This window comes from Anopheles funestus, chromosome X (assembly GCF_943734845.2).
Source record: "Anopheles funestus chromosome X, idAnoFuneDA-416_04, whole genome shotgun sequence".
Lineage (NCBI taxonomy): Eukaryota > Metazoa > Arthropoda > Insecta > Diptera > Culicidae > Anopheles > Anopheles funestus.
The window spans coordinates 21,650,337-21,670,090 of record NC_064597.1 but is presented as its reverse complement, the minus strand read 5'-3'; the positions used below and the strand labels follow the sequence as shown (position 1 = coordinate 21,670,090).

Below are 19,754 nucleotides of genomic sequence, written 5' to 3'. Positions count from 1 at the left end.
TTTATAATCGAGCCAGGTACTCTTCATACCTCGGCAGGCTTCAGTCCCGTTTCTATGCTCAACCTAGTACTTTCTGGGCTCATGTCAATAGGCTGCGGAAGTCCTCCTCCATCCCCTCAACTATGTTAATAGGCTCAAGGTCCGCGGATAAGGCCACTGACATCTGTGCTCTTTTAGCTGAACATTTCTCAGGCCTCTTTTCTGCACCGGCTGGTGGAGGTGCATCCTCGCTACCGCGGGAGTCCTACCCTTCGTCTAACGCGATACCGATCGACACCAATGATGTCATTGTTGCCTTAAGGAGACTCAAGCACTCGTTCTCTCCTAGCCCTGATGGCATTCCTGCCTCTGTTTTAAAATGTTGCGCTTCTGTGTTAGCTCCCATTATTGTTAAACTTTTTCGTCTGTCTTTACATTCCCATACCTACCCTAAATTGTGGAAGCTAGCCCGGCTTATTCCTATCCTTAAGAAAGGTAACCCTTCCGATGTATCCAGATACCGCGGTATAGCACTACTGTGTGCTCTATCCAAGGTATTTGAGATCATACTCCATTCCTTCCTCCTGAATCAGGTGCACCGTCTTGTCATTCCTCAGCAACATGGATTCTTTCCTAAACGCTCCACAACCTCAAACCTTATGTGTTATACCTCTTTCCTCTGTTCAAAATTAGATTCCTTTCCTCAAGTTGATGCCATTTACACCGACTTCAAATCCGCATTTGACCGTGTCCCCCATTCCTTGTTGTTGCATAAATTGTACAACATCGGTTGGTTATCGAAATTTAAGGATGTTCGAAAACCCGTCTTCCAAACGCGCCGACGACCCCTGCTTCGAATGCGTTCCTAGAGCAATAAGTGCGTTTTTGTCACCTGTCAAAGACAGAACCGCGTGGGAGAGAGTTTCCGGCGTGGATCCTCTCTCTGCTCCTTTAAAAGCGGCTCCGTGCGATCAATCGCTCTCTTTCTGCGCGTGTCCTTCAGCGATTAGGTTTGTACGGCGATCCGTTGATTAGCAAAGTATTTAAGCTGCGTGCGTCTTGATATTAACGAAGTTTGTGCAAGTGTCAATAAAACCTTAGAAGTAGTATAAACAAATATTGACGGCTTCGGGTGGTATTTTTACTGACGGCTACGTGCGTGAAACATCGGTCTAAATAATTCCCTTATTCGTTTGTTTGGTTCTTTTCTGAGCAATCGTTCCTACTATGTCAAACACAACGACACAATATCCTCTTCCTTCTCCTCCGGTGCCGGTGTTCCACAAGGAAGTGTCCTTAGCCCTTTGTTGTTTGTTTGGTTCATTAACGATGTTTGTGAAGTCTTACCAGCCGACTGTTTCCTCTGCTATGCTGACGACCTAAAAATTTTCCTCCCTATTGGCTCCTCCAATGACTGTTCGTCTCTACAAAACATTCTTGATCGCTTCTCTTCTTGGTGTGCACGTAATCTGCTTACGTTATGTCCTGATAAATGTAATGTTATCTCGTTTACCCGTTCCCGTAATCCTATTGTACATTCCTATTCCCTCGCTGATCAGCGTGTGTCTCGTGTCTCTGTAATTAAGGACCTTGGACCTTGGATTAAGGACCGGTGTGTCAGGGTGCTCTTCTGCTCGCTGGTCAGATCGAGGCTTGAGTACTGTTCAGTAATCTGGTCTCCGAACGCGAGGACTCACATCAAGCGAGTCGAACAGGTACAGAGGTCTTTCACCATATATGTTTTGCGCATACGCTCCGGTGAACCTTCCTCTGTTCTGCCCGACTATGAGTCCAGATGTCTTGCCTTGGGCCTAGAAACTTTAGAAGCGCGCCGTTCTATTGCGCAATCTTCCCTGATTGCGGGACTCCTGTTGGACTGCACTGATGCCCCTGATCTGTTGTCTGCTATTCCTCTGTACACTCCTTCTCGCTCGCTCCGTTCTCGCCCTCTTTTACATATACCCTTATTCCGTACTCCCGTTGGCCGTAACAATCCTCTGTTACGTGCCATGCATGTGTTTAATTTCTCCTGCCATCTGTTTGATTTTCACCTTCCTCTGTCATCCTATCGTGCTCGCCTTCGATCCTTTCTTTAAACTACTCTCTATGCTTCCTTCTTTTCCATAGTAGCCTAAGTTCCGTTAGTCGTTTTTCTTATTTCTTCTCACCGACATTAGTGTTAGGGTTCTAGCTTTAAGTTCATGTTTGTGAAGCATTGTTGCAGACAAGCACCGTAATAAACAAATAATACTTTTTTCTAAATAACGACCATATTGCAAATCTTACATAGCACATTAAAAACTGGTCAAAGTTTAGAATTGGTTAGTTCAATCGCGATCTATTGTAATATACAAGTTTAGTTTTCTTCTAATACTTATCGGACTTCGGATTTACACTTCACTTTTATTTTACTTACACTGTAAAGCTTCCTTCTTAAGCGTTGGAATCATCGAGGCCTTACCTTGGGTAGGGGGACTCTCGATGCTCTTGAAATAACAACACGAATAATTTGATTTGGAATCCCAGTTTTGTATCTGATCTTCGACAACTGTCAATTCACGATCGATCACTGGGGACTGATCGCGTTCTAACAGTTTGGTATATTTTATACTCTGCGTTTTGTAGGTGTACATGGTTTTTACATAAGGGCTTGTGTATCGAATGCTTCTATTTCTGTGATCCTATTTTCTTGTAATAATTCCTAATGCATTGCTGTAATTTTCGGTTGATACGCATTAGCATATAAATCATGCGTCGAGTTGGTCTTTGCGAAGGAGGGTTAAGGAATGGAAACTTAGGTAACCTTTTCAAGTGCAATTCACAGCGTGAGAAAGTATGGCATAGGCAACGTAATGAGTGGCCTTCGATTATGTCAACTTTCAGGTACTTGAAAGGGATAAAACAGATGTGTTTAGAAAAGGCGTAAAAACCCCAGCCATGTGTTTTATGTTATGTGTCAGAATGAGAATAGAAGAACATAGGTAAGGACCAACGCGATTTTACTAACCGATTCTATACTTTGAATTTTAATGTGCTATTTGAGATTTCCAATATGTTAGTTATTTAATGTTTAGCAGATATGCTACACTATGTTCAATTTCAATTTAAATAATAAATAAACACATGGCTAGGGGTCTGTTTTGACGCCTTTTCCCAAACGCGTTAGTTTTATTCCATCTAAGTACTTGAAGGTTGACATAATTGAAAGAGTCGGTTATTTTAGTTTTCCATCTTAGACATCCTTCGTAAGACCCATTCGACGCATGATTTAATTGCTAATGCGTATCAGCCGAAAATTATGAAATGCATCAATAATTATTACAAGCGAATAAACCATGTACACAGACACAACTTACAGTATAAAATAAACCAAAACTGTTAGAATGCGGTCAGTCTTCAGTGATCGATCGCGAGTTGACAGTTGTTAATTATCAGTTTCACAACTAATTGTGTTATTAATAACACAAAATAATTGTGTTATTATTTCAAGAGCATCGAGGGTCCCCCTACCCAATGTAAGGCCTCGATGACTACAACAGTTTAAAGTAAACTTTACAGTGTAAAGTAAAGTGAAGTGTGTAAATCAGAAGTCCGATAAGTATTGAAAGTAAATAAACTTTTATATTGCACAGTTACTGATAGTGCTCACAGCACAGGATTCCGATAATCGTTCCGAATTGAAATGATTTGTGCTGGAGCTTTGAGGCAAGAGAACCTACTTGAAACATTGAAGTAGTGTGCATGCAGATGCTGAAACTAGTGCTTGATTTAACGCTAGTCTTTGTCGATTTCGATAGCGTGCGCTTGCAACTAAATTAAAGCAAAATATATTTTATTTTGTGGTATCATAAAATGAGTAACCAGCAAGTGAGTGGTGCTACAAACGAAACACCAAGTTCGGAAAATTCATCTTTAGCTGCAAAACGTAAATTGCAAACTACGAGCAACGCGGATCGAGAACGTGTGATCAATGCACATCAAAACGGTTGCATCCTAGCTGTTATTTCTAAAAAGTTGAATTTAAACATTTCAGCCGTGTACAGCATTATAAAAAAATTTAAAACTTCGTTTCAAGCCGAAGCATTGAAGAGAGGAACAAAACACTACAAAAAAATCAATACTGAAATTAGAAACAAAATTAGGGAATGGATAGACGAAGACGCTACAATAGCGTTACGAAAACTTTCCTAAAAAGTGTTACAGGACATCAATCTTCGTGTGAGCAAACCTACTACTGCTCGGGAAATCAAACATTTCCATTATTCTTTGAAAAGAATTCCAAAAATACCAGAGCGGAGAAATAATTTCAGCACAATAGCGGTCCGTAAACAATACTCCACACGTTTTTGTCGATGAAGTTGGTTTTTGCTTTAGCATAAGGGAAACTCGCGGAAGATCAGCGATAGGAAAACCAGCCGTAACAGCGGTCCCTCAAATGCGTTCCAAGAACGTATGCGAGCGTACACACACAACGCCCACGCCCTGGCCACGTCCACAAGTATCTTCGTAGAAAGCCGAAACAAACACTCTATGCTTACTGCACGCTTAGGCAAAACAACGCTTTACCGATTGCCACCCCGAATGCAGCGCACGTGGTATTCTAATGCGGATCGCAGGTATAATTTCCGAATCCTTTTTTACTTCGAGAAGATCCCAGGTATAATTCCCGGACCCTCTTTCGCTTCGCGATTTGTGGACGCGTCCAGGACAGGACCCAATTTTTTTGAAATTTTGTATGACTTCGGCTTTTTTGGACGTCTCATGAGCCGTCATGTGTACGCAACCTATCGGTTGTTTCTGCAATGAATCGTGAGTGCATAACACACTATGTAACCAAGGAGAGGGCGATCAACCGAGAGAATTCTTCGTTCTTAGAATTTATTCTAGAGCTCAAACCCTGTGGGCACCCGGCTAACAATCAGAGCTCTTTTTTCAGATGTTGGTGAATTTTTGGGTGTACTCAGTGATGGCGTTCATCCGACTGGAGGAAGTCCTCTGACGGCGGATGAGCGACCATTCTCATGAGTCCCTTCAAAAAGCATGGCGCGTTCTCGCGCGATTTTGCGTTTCGTTTTCGTTGTGTTCGTGCAGCCTTGACTCGATCGCCTGTTACGATGGTGTGTGTTTAATTTTAAAGCTGCGCGGCGCCATTGTCATAAATGACAGAAGTACTTGCTTTGCTAGCGTTCGGTCTATTAAATTTACAACTGTACAAATTAAAAATTAAGGGCGGCTCGGTGGTGCATGTGATAAACGGCGCCCGTCCACACGGCAGAACCGGGTTCAAATCCCATCCGGACCGTCTCCCGGTAGCATGGACTGACTATCCTGCTACGTGGTAAAATACGTCTTGATACAGCCAGGCCGTTCTAACCGAAAAAAATAAAAATAAAAATTAACCGCCGCCTTACAAAATTTCTCACGAATTTGGATAAAAGCTGTGAGTAAAGTGTGTAAAAAAAGTGAAAAATGTTTGCCTAATCTAATTTGTATGATGTGCTTTCACAGCGTCATGTCGTCACCGGCGAAGCAAGCGCGTCTTTTGCCAAAAGAAGAACACAATTCAAGCATCCAGCTGGGGGAGCAAGTTTTTCACATGCCAGCAACATTATCAATGAAGCCTGTTTCCGGTAGGCTGGTGCACCGTCGACCAGTGTTGTTCCATCAACACTGGCGAAGGTTCCTGCGTCTATCACACCGGTGTCAATACAGCCAGGAACAGTCGTCCGCGTTGGTGGACAACAACCGTCGACTAGCGCCGTGAATCCAGGAGGACCAATTGATAACAAGTCGGTGGATGATGTCCGTCGCGAATGCAATCAAATGCTTTTAAAATTAGATAAACGCAGCTTCCAATCAATGGTGATGCTTCAGGAGCAATCAGCAATTCTTAATCCCATGAAGGGCTTGCGTAGAAACGTGGATCACTTCTTATTATCTTGCTTATCAAATGAGGAGGAAGTAAACACGTTTGAAACGAAGATTGGCGAAAACCGATTTCGTATTTTTCTCGTACGTCCAAATATTGGATGCAGTAATCGTTCATCAAGACGCAGGAAATCGGCTACCCGAAGCGTTGGATTTACTATTTGACAAACAATTTTTTGCCAGGTTTAGTTAGAAAAGGTATTCCGGAAGGAAGCTTTCTTTTAAAAAATATAAAAACATTCTACGCTTATTCTTATCCGTAGCCACAAACCGTACGGGAGTGGAAGTAGACGAAAAATATGTTAGGGCTTTTTTATAATTAAGACTACGTCACACAGCAGACAGAATTAATTTACAAGGGATAAGTAAGAGCAGTCGCGATCGAGAGCTCGACCCGAACGGACGTGTTCGCGCAGTGCTCCGTGTGGTGAACAAGTACTCGTGTGAGAGAGAGAGAGTGAGAGCAATAGAGTTCGTGTGTTATTCGGGTGACGAACGATAGGTTGCGTACACACGACGGCTCATGAGACGTCCAAAAAAGCCGAAGTCATACAAAATTTCAAAAAAAATGGGTCCTGTCCTGGACGCGTCCACAAATCGCGAAGCGAAAGAGGGTACGGGAATTATACATGGGATCTTCGCGAAGTGAAAGAGGGTTCGGAAATTATACCTGCGATCTGCATTAGAATACCACGTACGCTGCATTCGGGGTAGCACTCGGTAAAGCGTTGTTTTGCTTAAGCGTGCAGTAAGCATAGAGAGTTTGTTTCGGCTTTCTACGAAGTTACTTGTGGACGTGGGCAGGGTGTGGGCGTCACGTGTGAGTTCAGCCATAGAGACAAACGGGTGAGTGTGTTGCTTCGGCATACAATCTCTTGGGCAAGAGCGAGACATAAGACTCAAACGAAAGCTACGCGAGTGTGTGTATGTGTGTGAAGCGAAAACGAAAAGTGACGCCGCACGCACTATTTCATAAACTGTAAATAACACGATAATCGCAAAGTAAATTATTCGTGCGTGTGTGTTTCGAAGAGACGAAAATTTTGAGATATAGTTCGTGAAAATCCGTGGAGTATTTTGGAAGATATTAACGATATTGTGAAATTCATATATTGACCGTGTGTTTCTGTGTCGGTGAGTGTGTGCGCGAGCGCGCGTGGAACTTTCCATCGGCTGTTGCCCGAACGTGTGTTCCGTGTTGGTGAGTGTGTGCGCGTGGAACTTTCCATCGGCTGTTGCCCGCGCGTGGCGTTCCGTGTCGGTGAGTGTGTGCGCGAGCGCGAGTGGAACCTTCCATCGGCTGTTGCCCGCGCGTGGCGTTCCGTGTCGGCGAGTGTGTGCGAGCGTGTTGCCGCGCGTGGAGGTACGGTACAACATTTTGCCGGGCGACATCTGGTGCTTGGAGGGAGAGACAACGCAGCGTCATCTGTTGGTGGTGAACCGAAGCCGCTGCAGTGACATCTGGCGGAGGGAAGCAACATCAGCAGCGCCACCTTCAGTTCGGTGGGAGGAGTTTCCTTTGCACACGTCATCGTTTGGTGGTTTCTCATAGCGTCAGGAACCATACGCGGTGGCGGGGGAAGGAACAACCCACCACCATGGAAACGCGACTGCTGAGGGGAAGGACAATATCGGTGGATGAGCGTCCGACCATCGCAACGAAGAAGCCGGTGAATGGTAAAAACCTCGGGACCATCGTCGAGGAACCGTCATCGGCATGTGTACCAGCGAAGGCCATGGTGACGGGAGGTGTAAAACCTGCGGTAACGGCGACGAAACTGGCGACTTCAACGCCGGTTTCCACCGGAGAAGTGCGTCGGATGCTGACCGACGCAAAAGCCGACAACGAGATGCTGGTCGGCATTGTTAGGCGGTTGGAGGAGCAGATCCAGATGCTGCGCCTGCAAATGGAGTCCTCCAACGACCAGTTGAGGGAAGCGCGAAAGGAGGCAAAGGAGGCGCGCGAAGCTGAACACCGCGAAGAGCTCCGCAAGGAGAAGGAGCTCTTCAACACTCTTCGAGCGCAAACTCTTGGAGGGATCGGCGGAACTCGGCTAGAGAGCCAGCAGAAACTGCAGCGGGAACAGGAGCTGCTGCGGAAGCAGGAAAGCCAACGACGTCAAGAACAGCGGCAGCAGCTGGACGATCAGTAGCGCCAACGGTGGCGTCAGCAACAGCAGCAGCAATAACAACAGCAGCGGCTATCTGCGCAGCAATGGCCGACGGTGCAGCAGAGCGGGCGTGCTCAGCATCAGGGCGTGGCGGAGTCGGCATTCTCGGCGGTACTCGACGAGCCAGGAACGTGGGTGGAAGTCGTTCGCGGCAATCAGCAGAATGACGCGAATCTGCTCCAGCGGCCAGCCCAGCAGCAGCCAGCACACCAGCAGCATCAGCAGCGGCCACACCAGCGAAATGGGCAGCAGCAGCAGCGGATGAACATCCAACAGCAGGAGAAGCGGTGTCCGCGACGAAAACGCCCGGATGAAATCGTCGTTGTGCCCGCCCCAGGAGTGTCCTACAAGGACATGTACGTGAAGCTCCGGACCAGCCCGCTGATTGAAGACTTCCAGCGGCAAATTGGGGTTGGTAGAAGAACGCCAAAGGACCACCTCCTGCTGCCTTTGTCCCGCGACGTCGATAGCGCGGCGCTGAAGGACATAATCCAGGAGGTCATCGGGGAGAGTGGATCGGCAACCGTCAGGACAGAGATGGCCGAGGTCGTCCTGACTGGGATCGATAACATGATCGACGAAGAGACGATCAAAAAGGCGATCACGACCACTCTGGGGAAGCAGTCCTCGGTGGCCACCGTGAACCTTTGGGAGCGCCGAGACATGACGAAGCGGGCTCGCGTACGCCTCCCACGAGCAGAAGCGGAACTCGTCAAGGATCGCCGTTTGGAGCTGGGCTACACGTATTGTTCGGTACACGAAGCCCCAAAAGTATTGGGTCAGCTGACTCGGTGCTTCCGGTGTCTGGAGCGGGGACACATCGCCGCGAAGTGTACGGGGGAGGATCGGTCCAAGCGTTGCTTACGGTGCGGTGACCAAACTCACAAGGCGTCGGGTTGCACCAACGAGATCAAGTGCATACTGTGTGGCGGCGCCCACCGGATTGGTACCGCAGCCTGCGGTGGACAACCCTCGAACTGAAATGGATGTGCTACAGATCAACGTCAATCGCAGCAGGAGCGCGCAAGACCTTGCGCTCAACACGATGCGGATGGAGCGGGCGGACGTCTGTTTGATGGTGGAGCTGCACAGTGTCCCCAGGAACAACGGGAACTGGGTAGCCGACAGGGATGGGAAGGTGGCCATCATAGCCAGCAGCGAAACGTATCCGGTTCAGCAAGTGGTCTCCGTGACGCAGTCTGGGATCGCGGCTGCCCGGATCAATGGCGTTCTCTTCATATGCTGCAACGTGTCGCCTTCAGCAGGCGTCCCTGAGTTCGAGGAGGTAATGCAGCGCATCGATGTGTTGGCGAGAGGTCATCCGCGCGTCGTCTTTGCGGGGGATCTCAATGCGTGGCACACTGCTTGGGGGAGTGGCCGCACCAACGCAAAGGGAGAGGCTGTGGTCCAGCTCGTCGACAGCTTGGGGCTGGAGGTGTTAAACACCGGCACCGCCCCAACCTTCCTGGGCAACGGAGTGGCTCGCCCGACCGTGGTGGACGTTGCCTTTGCCAGCCGCAGCATCGCCGGAGTTAACACCTTTCCGGAACATCGATGGAGGATTATGAGCAGATACTCTTACAGCGACCACGTGTACATTCGGTTTGCTGTAGGGGAGCTGCTCCAGCGGCCAGCGGCAGATCGTCGTCGACAGAAGGGTCCTTCCACGCGAGAAAGCGGCACGAGATGGCGTACCCGTCAGTTCGACGCCCAGCTTTTCGGCGTAGCGCTCGATGTAGCTTCGTTCGCAGAGCGGGTTACAAGTTCCGAAAGCTTGGAGAGAGTCATGACGGAAGCTTGTGACGGAGCCATGGCGCGAGTGTTCCCTTCACAAGGTCACTCGGGACGACCTGCGTATTGGTGGACGCCAGCGATCGAGGTCCTGTGTGAGGACTGCCGCCTCGCTAAGGAACGCCTTGAAGCTGCCATCGACGAGGAAGAGCAGATCGCCGCAGCCAGTGACCTCCTCCAGGGGTAAAGGGCGCGAGTCGAGTCGAGCAGTAAGCACGTGGTTTCTTAGCTCTTGTAATAAAGTGTGGAAAAAGGTTGCAAAATTGCTTTGAAACGTGTTAAATTATATCACAGACATTCATTAAGCTTGAATTATACGTGAATTGAGTGTAGACCGGGTAAAAATCGGTCAATGAATACGCAAAACAAGTGTAAATAACACCCTCATACAATTTGTATGGGGGACTACTTTCGAACTTTAAACGCCCAAAATCGAGAGAAATCAATGTGGTTTTCACTAAAATAGCAACATGGGACGCCCATCTAGTAATTTTGAATGATAAATGGTGTTTGCCAGCGAAATTTGTAGCAAAAAAGTGATGCGGCAGCTCGGTGCACTGTGAACAACAACAACAACATCAACAACTGTGTGCAACTTTTCGAGTGGTCTAAAAAACAAAAAACAAAAAATCGCTAATTGATGGCTATAAAAGGTTTTCGTGCCCTTTAGTGACTCTTTGACGTGGCGTGAACTCCGCGAGTTTTAACCGACCTGCTCGCGGTTTGCGGTGTTATATTATACACCTGTTTCCAGCTACGTTCAAATATCGTGCCATCTGCCTCAAACCGCATGCCGTCTGCTTCAAATCCCGTGCCATCACCTTCAAAAGCGTGCCGCTACGGTCAAATCGTGTGCCACTACGTTCAAAATTGACAGCTCGAGCTGAAGGCATTGCCGTACCAAAACAAAACAAACACTTTTGCTAAATGATTCGCAAATATTGCATTGTTTTTAATCGGTTTTCGATAGCTAAACGAATAAACTAAGGATTAATTGCATTTTGACTCCATTTTTCATCAAACGGGTAAAAAATTGGCAAATTGTCAACAAACAACAAACATGCATCCAAGCAGCTGTCAATTTTGAACATAGTGGCACACGATTTGACCGTAGTGGCACGCTTTTGAAGGTGATGGCACGGGATTTGAAGCAGACGGCATGCGGTTTGAGGCAGATGGCACGATATTTGAACGTAGCTGGAAACAGGTGTAATTAAGTGATAAATAACAATCAGCACAAAAATTAATGAAAAACGGTAAAATTTTGTGAGATTTTAAGTGACAGCCTATTTGACAAGGACGGCCCAAGCGACAAATTTTTTTCAAATCGAGCACCACTCATGGGACAAAAAACGACCGATACTGCTCGGAAAGTGCTCGATTTTGAGAAAGTATTCAGAAAATTCGGAGAAGTGGTGGGAGCAATTGGGCAACTCGAATCTGCTCGATTCAACTAGTTTTGATTTTAATAAAACTGCTCGAATTTTCCAATTTTCATCGGAAAATTAAAAAAAGTCCCGGAAAAATTCTGCTTGAGTGCGTGTGACATGTAACGCACTCCACGAGTCGGAAAACTAACCCCCGACCACCCACTACCCAAGCCACTGCCCACCAGAGGCGGAAAAGGTGGTTTCAGTGGTTGCACGCTGGTTCCATCAAGAAGGAGTTGTGATAGACAACATCGTCAAGGGGAAGTTCCATGGTTATCACCCGTAATACGGTGCGTGCGGCGTCGGTGGATTCGCGCGTGAAGACGTCCACAGTTGCAGGAGTAGCTTCGGGTGTTGAACCGAGGATAATTGCCCCGCGACTGTCAACGGTCAGCGCGCCGAAACTGATGGCTTCCTCATCAACGTCTTCGTCTGCTGCCGTAGAGCAGAAACTCCTTCAGGAGGCTCTGCAGAATATGGAGCGGAAGTACGAGGAGATGCGGAAGCAGAATGAGAAGCTGCACGAGGAGTTCATCAGAATGTGCCAGATGTTCGAGGAGGCGAAGAAGGAGGCGCGTTTGGAGGCCATTCGTCGTGAAGAAAAGGCGGATGCGGAGATAGCGATGCTCCGTGTTGCTCACCAGCGCGATCGCGATGCGCTCAACGAGCTTATAGCGCAGGTGATCGGACATCAGCGTCCAGGGGAGGCAATCTGGCCAACCGCAAACCCGCCAACCCCTATGCCGCGACGTCTACTGCAGACGCATGGACAACGGCAGCTGGAGGAGCAACAGTGGCAGCAGCAGCAGCAGCAGCGGCAGAGTGTGGCGGCGTCAACAGTGGCACCGTCTCACACACAGGAAGGCGGCTCTTGGGCCGAGGTGGTGCGCCGTAAGCCGGCACGCCAGCAGCAGCAGCGGCAGCAGCAGCAGCAGCAGCAACGAGTGGTCGCTGTTCAGCCTTCGCAACAGCAACAACAGCCAGCGGGACAGCGTCGACAGCGTCGCACGAAGAACGACGTCATTGAGGTTGTACCTCAGGCCGGTAAGACGTGGCTTGACGTCTACACCAAGGTTCGTCGTGCCTTGAACGCGGACGACAATGTGCGCGACATCGCCCAATATGTCAAGATGGGCAAGCGGACGCGCATTAACCACCTTCGCCTTCCACTCAGTCGGTCAGCCGATGCAGAAGAGGTCCGCGAGAAGATTCAGGAGTTGCTGGGCGAAGATGGTACCACCCGGACCGTGACTGATATGAGCGAGCTTATCGTCACTCACATCGACCCTTCAGCCACGGAAGCAGAGTTGCGTGATGCTCTCGACGTAGCAATCGAGGGCAATGCTGGTATCACCACGGTCAGCATGTGGGAGCGGATCGACGGCATCAAACAGGCTCGTGTTCGTCTGCCAGCGAAGAAGGTGAAGGTGCTCTCCGGACGGTCCATCAAGCTGTGCGGTTGCGTGAGCTACCTGCAGGAGGCCATGCCAGCGCCAGTCGAGCGACAGCGTTGCTATCGCTGTCTGCTCCTGGGCCATTTGGCGCGGGACTGTCGCTCACAGGTGGATCGGCAGAAGGTATGCATTCGCTGCGGTGCTGAAGGTCACTTCGCTCGTGGATGCGAGGCCGACATAAAGTGTGCTGTATGCGGTGGTGCTCACCGTGTAGGGCATAGCGCATGTGCACAGCCCCTGCAACGTTCACGCTAAGGGTGTTGCAGGCGAACATCGGGCATGGCAGGATCGCTCAAGATCTTGCCTTACAAACGGCACGGCAGGAGCGATCGGACGTGGTATTGCTCTCGGAGGTGTACAGGCCACCTTCCAACAACGGAAACTGGGCTTTCGATTCGGCGGAAACGGTGGCAGTGGTGGCCACTGGCTCTCACCCGATTCAGCGAGTTTGGACCAGCGCAGTACCCGGCCTGGTGGCGGCTCAGATAGGAGGAGTGGTGTTCGTCAGCTGCTACGCTCCGCCTCGGCTCAGCATCCACGAGTTCACTGCGCTTCTGGAGGGGTTGGAGTTGGAGGCCCTTCCCCACCCTCACGTCGTCGTCGCAGGCGATTTCAACGCATGGCACGAGGAGTGGGGAAGCAGGCGCAGTACAGCAAGGGGCGAGGAGCTGCTCAGCGCCATCGAGCAGCTAGGTCTTCGGGTGCTGAACCGCGGGAATACGCCCACATTCGACGGCAACGGAGTGGCCACACCCAGTGTCGTGGACGTTTCTTTCGCGAGCCCGTCCATCGCTCGCCCCGACACTTGGGCGGTGAGCCAGAGCTACACGGCGTCTGACCATCGGTATGTGTGTTTTTCCGTTGGTCCATCGGCTTCCGACTAGTGATGGGTTCTCGGAATCGCACCCACGGCTCCGAACCGCTTCCGAGCATAGCAACTCCGGCTCCGATTCCGGCTAGGTTAAAACCACGATTCCGCCCGGAGCCGTCCGGAACCGTCCGGAGCCGCCTAGTCGGCAGCCGGAGCCGTCGGAATCGTCGGAACCGTCCGAAGCCGTCCGGAACCGCCTGGAACCGTCCGGAGCCGTGTAGTCGGCAGCCGGAGCCGTCGGAATCGTCGGAGCCGTCCGGAACCATCCGGAGCCTGCTGCCTAAGCCAGGCAAACCACCCGGGGAAAGCTCCTCGTACCGGCCCCTCTGCATGCTCGATGCACTGGGCAAGGTCTTGGAGCGCCTGATCCTTAACCGCCTTAACGAACACCTGGAGGAGTCCGGCGCGTCCCTGTTCTCCGATGCCCAGTACGGTTTCAGGAAGGGGCGTTCAACAATAAGCGCGATACAGCGAGTAGTGGATGCAGGTAGGACGGCCATGTCGTTTCGCCGTACTAACAGCCGCGACAAACGCTGTCTAGCAGTGGTCGCTCTGGATGTGCGCAATGCCTTTAACTCTGCGAGTTGGCAGCTCATCGCCGAGGCATTGCGGCACAAGGGAGTGCCAGCGGCTTTGCAACGCATCATCCGGAGCTATTTCACGGGGCGCAAGCTGCTGATCGAGACCAGCGACGGATTGGTGGAGAGGGACATTACCGCGGGGGTTCCACAGGGGTCCATCCTGGGCCCCACGCTGTGGAACATCCTGTATGATGGTGTTCTCTCCGTGCCGCTGCCACCGGGGGTCGAGAGCGTAGCCTACGCGGACGATCTCGTTCTTCTGGTTCCTGCGACAACACCGGCAGCAGCGGCGGCGCTGGCAGAACGGGCGGTCTCCTCCATCAACGGCTGGATGGCGCAACACCAACTCGAACTAGCTCCGGGAGAAGACCGAGTTGACGCTCATCTCGAGCAGGAAGTGTCCTTTAGCAATCGACATAAACATCGGCGGGGTGGTTGTGCATTTCTCTCGCTCCATCCGCTACCTCGGAGTCAGGGTGCATGACCACCTGTCTTGGTTACTGGTTAAGGCGACCAAGATGGCGGAGGCAGTGACCAGGCTGATGAAGAATCACCACGGGCCGAAGGCCAGCAAGGCTCGTCTACCGTGGTGGAATCCGTGATCCGGTATGCCGTGGTGGAATCCGTGATCCGGTATGCCGCGCCAATCTGGCGAGACGGGCTGAAGCTCCGCGAGTGTCGACGGCTGTTGCAACGGGTGCAGGCGAAAACGGCCAAGCGGGTATCGCGTTCGTTCCGGACGACGCGATACGAGACGGCGGTGATGCTGTCGGGCTTGTTGCCGATCTGCCTCCTGGTGGACGAGGACTATCGTGTCTACCAGCGCCTTCAAGCAGCCGGCAGGACAACAACCAGCAGCGAAGTGCGACAGGAGGAGCGCGAACGGACGCTGCAGTTTTGGCAGGAGCAGTGGGACGCAGACGCAGCGAGCGACGACGCCAGCCGCTTCACCAGGTGGGCCCACCGCACCATCCCGGACGTTAGGGCATGGCAGTCCAGGAAGCATGGCGACGTGACATTCCAGTTGTCACAGGTGTTGTCGGGACACGGATTCTTCCGCGACTATCTGTGCAGAATGGGTTTCACGGCGTCCCCGGACTGCCAGCGCTGTCCTGGTGTTGCGGAGACCGCAGAACATGTCATGTTCGATTGTCCGCGGTTTACCGCAGTTCGAGAGGAGCTGCTTGACGAGGGCGGGACGGATCCTGTCACTGCTGACACCATCCTAAGCTGTCTTTTGGAGAGCCCCAAGCGCTGGAGCCGCATCTGTGAGGCTGCTGCACGCATCACAGATAGGCTTCAGGTTGATTGGGACGCAGAGCGTGAGAGGCTGGCTGCACAGGATAGAGCGTCGCTGGGACAGCAGCGAGACAACTCTGTGCCCATCACACGAAATCAGCGAAGGAATGCGGCTCGACGTGCTGCCACGGTGGCACGGCAAGAGGCGAGGCGAGGTGGGCGGCCACCATCACCACCTCCATCGCCCACAACAGCCGCTCGCCGTGCGGCCAACCGTGAACGTGTCGCCAGGTGGAGGGAGCGTCGACGGACTGCTGTTTCACTGGCGAGCCTATATGGCGAGAACTCGTCTAGTGACGAAGATGATTTCCCGGCAAGTAACGAGGCACTTGCCAGAAGCGTCAGGGAATCGGGAGGCCTCTCTGCCGCAGAAGAAGCCGCGGCAACAGAGGCAGACACATCGTCGCGCTAATAAGTGAGGTCCGAGACCACCAAGGGGACTTAGGTAATTTTGGAGTGCCCAACGTGGGCAAGATCAAGCGAAATCAACAATGTTTAGCGGGCTTGATAAGATTATAAAAATAAAATGGAAGGTGCGCTCAGCACGGTGAGAAGAAGAGCCTATAGCGGCAATAGAGATCTACTTCACAAAAAGGAACCCTCACGGGAACAAGTGAAGTAGTCAAGCGTAGTGAAGTAGACGAGAGCAATATATATGAATGTTCTAATAAACTTCACGAATATTAAAAAAAAAAGTGACCTCCTCCAGGTGCGGACCGCCCTGGAGACAGCCATCACTAACTGCGAGAAGGAGCACTTCGACGAAATGCTGCAGGGCCTCGCGGAAGACGAAACGGGACAATGGTTCCGCAACGTACTTAGCCGCCTTCGTGGAAGCTGGACGGCGAGGGAGCGCGATCCATCGGTGCTAGAGGACGTCGTTTCCACTCTGTTCCCCCAGCATCCTCCGGTTGACTGGCCATCGTCACCAGGCCAAGTCCTGGAGAGGGGGGAGGAGGAGCCAGTTCGGGACGTTACTACACAGGAGCTGCTGGACATCGCGAGCTCACTGAACCCGAGGAAGGCTCCAGGGCTGGATGGTGTGCCGAACGCCGCTTTGACGGCCGCCATTCGGAAGCATCCGGACATCTTCAGGGAGTTGTTCCAGGAATGCCTGGACAACGAGCGGTTTCCGGATGAGTGGAAGAAGCAGAAACTGGCCCTTATCCCCAAGCCGGGCAAGCCACCGGGGCTCGCTTCATCTTTCCGCCCGATTCTGCTGCTGAACAACCCGGGCAAGGCGTAAGAGCGGTTGCTGCTGTCGCGAATAAACGATGTCGTCGAGGATCCTGAATCACCGAGGTTGGCAGAAAACCAGTACGGGTTCAGGAGGGGCCGTTCGACAGTGCAGGCGATTCAGCTGGTGGTGGATGCGGGCCGACAGGGAGCTCGTCTATGATACCGCAGACGGGCCCGTTACACGTCGAGTGACTGCAGGGGTGCCGCAGGGTTCCATTCTGGGCCCGACACTGTGGAACATCATGTATGACGGCGTGTTACGGATCGAGCTCCCCGAAGGGGCTAGCGTCATCGGTTTTGCGGACGACATAGCGGTCATGGCACAGGGGTGCACACCAGAGGAGGCGGCATCAGTGGCTGAACAGGCGGTGGATGCGATTGCGGCTGGGATGGAGGACCATCACTTGCAGCTCGCTCCGGAAAAAACAGAGGGAGTGATGAGCTCCAGCTTGCGGAGAGATCAACTGAGGGTGCCGTTCCGCGTCGGGGACACCATCGTCTGCAGCAAGCAGCCGATCCGGTATCTGGGGTCCAGATCCACGACCAACTGTCGTGGAAGCCACACGTGGAGCTGTCGACGGCCAAAGCCCTCCGCGTGGTAGGCGTGGTCACCTCAGTGATGAGGAACCACAGTGGCCCCCAGGTGGCCAAGCGTCGATTTTTGGCGGCGGTGGCGGAGTCGATCGTCCGGTATGCTGCCCCCGTGTGGTCCGAGGCGACAGATCTGCAGTGATGCCGACGGAAGCTGGCCCAGGTGCAGAAGCCCCTGGCACGCGGCGTCACCAGCTCGTTCGTGTCGGTGGCCTACGAGACTGGAGTCGTACTGGCAGGCCTTGTGCCGTTCAGGCTGCTGGTATGGGAGGACGCAAGGTGCCATCGGAGGTTCCTAGCTGTCCCGGGCACCAGCCGCAAGGACATCCGGCTGGAGGAGCGGCAGAGGACTCTCCAGGAGTGGCAGCGAACGTGGGATGAGGCAGCCGCAGCTCCAACGGCCAGTCGGTACGTGGTTTGGGCCCACCAAGTGATCCCGGTTCTGCACCTGTGGATGGGAAGGCGACATGGAGAGGTGGATTTCCACCTCTCGCAGGTGTTAACCGGACATGGTTTCTTCCAGGAATACCTCCATATCCGATTTTGCCCCATCAGCGGAGTGCCCACGGTGCCCGGGGTCAGTCGAGTCGGTGGCGCACGTACTGTTCTGGTGTGAGGTGTTCCACGTTATCCGAGTGGAGCTGCTGGGATACGGTATCAGCGATCCAGTGAACGAGGACAACCTCGGCATGAAGCTGCTGGAGAGCCCCGAGCGCTGGAACAACATCCAGGAAGCTGCCCGCAGAATCACGAAGGTACTACAGCAGCTTTGGCGTGAGGATGAGCTGCAGCTCAACCTTCAAGCACACCTTGTTGCGCTACCGACGGGAGCATCAGCGGAAGACGCTGGTTCACTGGATGGCGAGCAGGTGTCCGTCGACGGGGTGGCGGACCGCTTCCGAGCCAACCGAGGTTGAGCCGGAATAGAAGAGGTCGTCGGAGCGCGGAGGAACGGGCGGAAGTGCGCCTTGCATCCGCAATGGCAGCAGCCGAACGGGACCGTGAGAGGACCATTCTGATGACGGCGGTGCAGGCGGAGGAAGCAGGAGAAGCGCCACCACCCATCCCCACAAGAGGACGCGAACTGCCTCCTTCTCCAGGAACGCTGAGAGCGCGGCACGAGCGGAGACTTTACCTTCACCGTCTTTACCGTCAACGTGCTAGGGAAGGGACTCTACCCCCAGTCCCACACGGTAGAAGCCGGCGGAGTAGAACGGCCCCTTCGGAAGCGGACATCATCCGGCGGCGTGTGAGAAGGCGGGAGATGGAGCGGCTACGCCGAACATCACGAAGGGAGCCGTCAAACCAGGGAGTGCGTGAGGCGCTATCCGCAGACTCCCTGGCCGCTATAACGGAATCGACTACCTCCGGCCGTTAAATGAGGAGAATTTCATGGGTTCGGGGGTTTAAGAACACGAAAGGAACGGCACGAACAAAGGCGTTGGGAGATCAATCCTTTAATGTGTAAAATGGAAACAATAAAGGCGATGCCACGTGGGCATAATACTCCTGGCCCCTAGCCCCGCTAGGGAACGGGTCCAGAGGGGGGAGATAAGGGATAGATATAAGTTTACTTTAAGCTTATGTTAAAATAAATCTCTGAGCGTTAACAAAAAAAAGGGACAAGTAAGAGCGTCATGATTAAACGCATTTCCAAGAAATAAAAATAATGTTATTTACTGTTAAAGGGTATATAACAGTTTTTGAATATCAATATGTCCAGGCCGTTCTACCTGAATAAAAAAACTGTTTTTGTATCTACTTAACCTATTCGTTTATCCGACATGCGATTCTCCTTGCGGTGGTATCCCATATTTTTCCGCTGCTATGTGCGTCTGGCAATGCGGTCGTTGCCTAATGGGTGTAACTGCGCATTTCTACACGACGAAATCGAATTACGTGGACCGTACTGTTCGGTGATCATAATTATTTATCATATTCATATTATTATGAAACTAAATAAATCCAGCCTTTTAATATCTAAAATCTAACAGAAACAATACGTTTTGGTTATTGTGTATTATATTTTAATTATTAACCAGTACAATCACAGCATATGGTTGTGATACAGTAGTGTAATTATTATACAAATTCATATTACCAATTATACAGTATCCGAATATAAAATATCTATCCGGACCGTTTCCCCCGTAACAAGGACTGACTATCCGGTTATGCCGTTAAACAAATCTAGTAAACCAGAAATGGTCGACATGACCATAGATTTGAGGTCGTTTAGAGAAGAAGAAATTATACAGTATTAAAAAAAGATATAAACCATATTCAATAATACTTTAAAATAGAGATTTTATTCATTGGTGTATTTAATTTATATTTATACAATACTATTTCAATATCACCGATACTTTAATTATATTTATATCAGTTAGGGTGTCAATGTTTGCATAATAGGCACATAC

The 19,754-nt window shown here is 51.2% G+C and overlaps 3 protein-coding genes and 1 pseudogene across 4 annotated transcripts in view; 3 read left to right on the top strand and 1 right to left on the bottom strand.

The window, feature by feature from the left end:
* The window catches only part of LOC125769451 (uncharacterized), a 451,794-nt gene that overhangs the window by 266,541 nt on the left and 165,499 nt on the right, over positions 1-19,754 (bottom strand). The gene's annotated exons all lie outside the window — the stretch shown is intronic.
* LOC125768179 (uncharacterized) overlaps positions 1-19,754 on the top strand; it is a 460,049-nt gene that overhangs the window by 399,081 nt on the left and 41,214 nt on the right. The window lies entirely within an intron of this gene.
* LOC125768202 (zinc finger CCHC domain-containing protein 3-like) lies at positions 8,123-9,059 on the top strand. Its single transcript, XM_049435545.1, has 2 exons — positions 8,123-8,209; positions 8,262-9,059. Exons 1-2 carry the CDS (start codon positions 8,123-8,125, stop codon positions 9,057-9,059), a joined length of 885 nt encoding a protein of 294 aa, XP_049291502.1.
* Positions 9,061-15,916, top strand: LOC125768196 (uncharacterized; annotated as a pseudogene).

Excerpts from the sequence above, each read along its gene's own strand:
- LOC125768202 (XM_049435545.1), top strand. The coding sequence starts at position 8,123 with ATGGCCGACGGTGCAGCAGAGCGGGCGTGCTCAGCATCAGGGCGTGGC. Across the intron at positions 8,210-8,261 it reads GTACTCGACGAGCCAGGAAC|CGGCCAGCCCAGCAGCAGCC; the intron begins GTGGGTGGAAGT and ends AATCTGCTCCAG.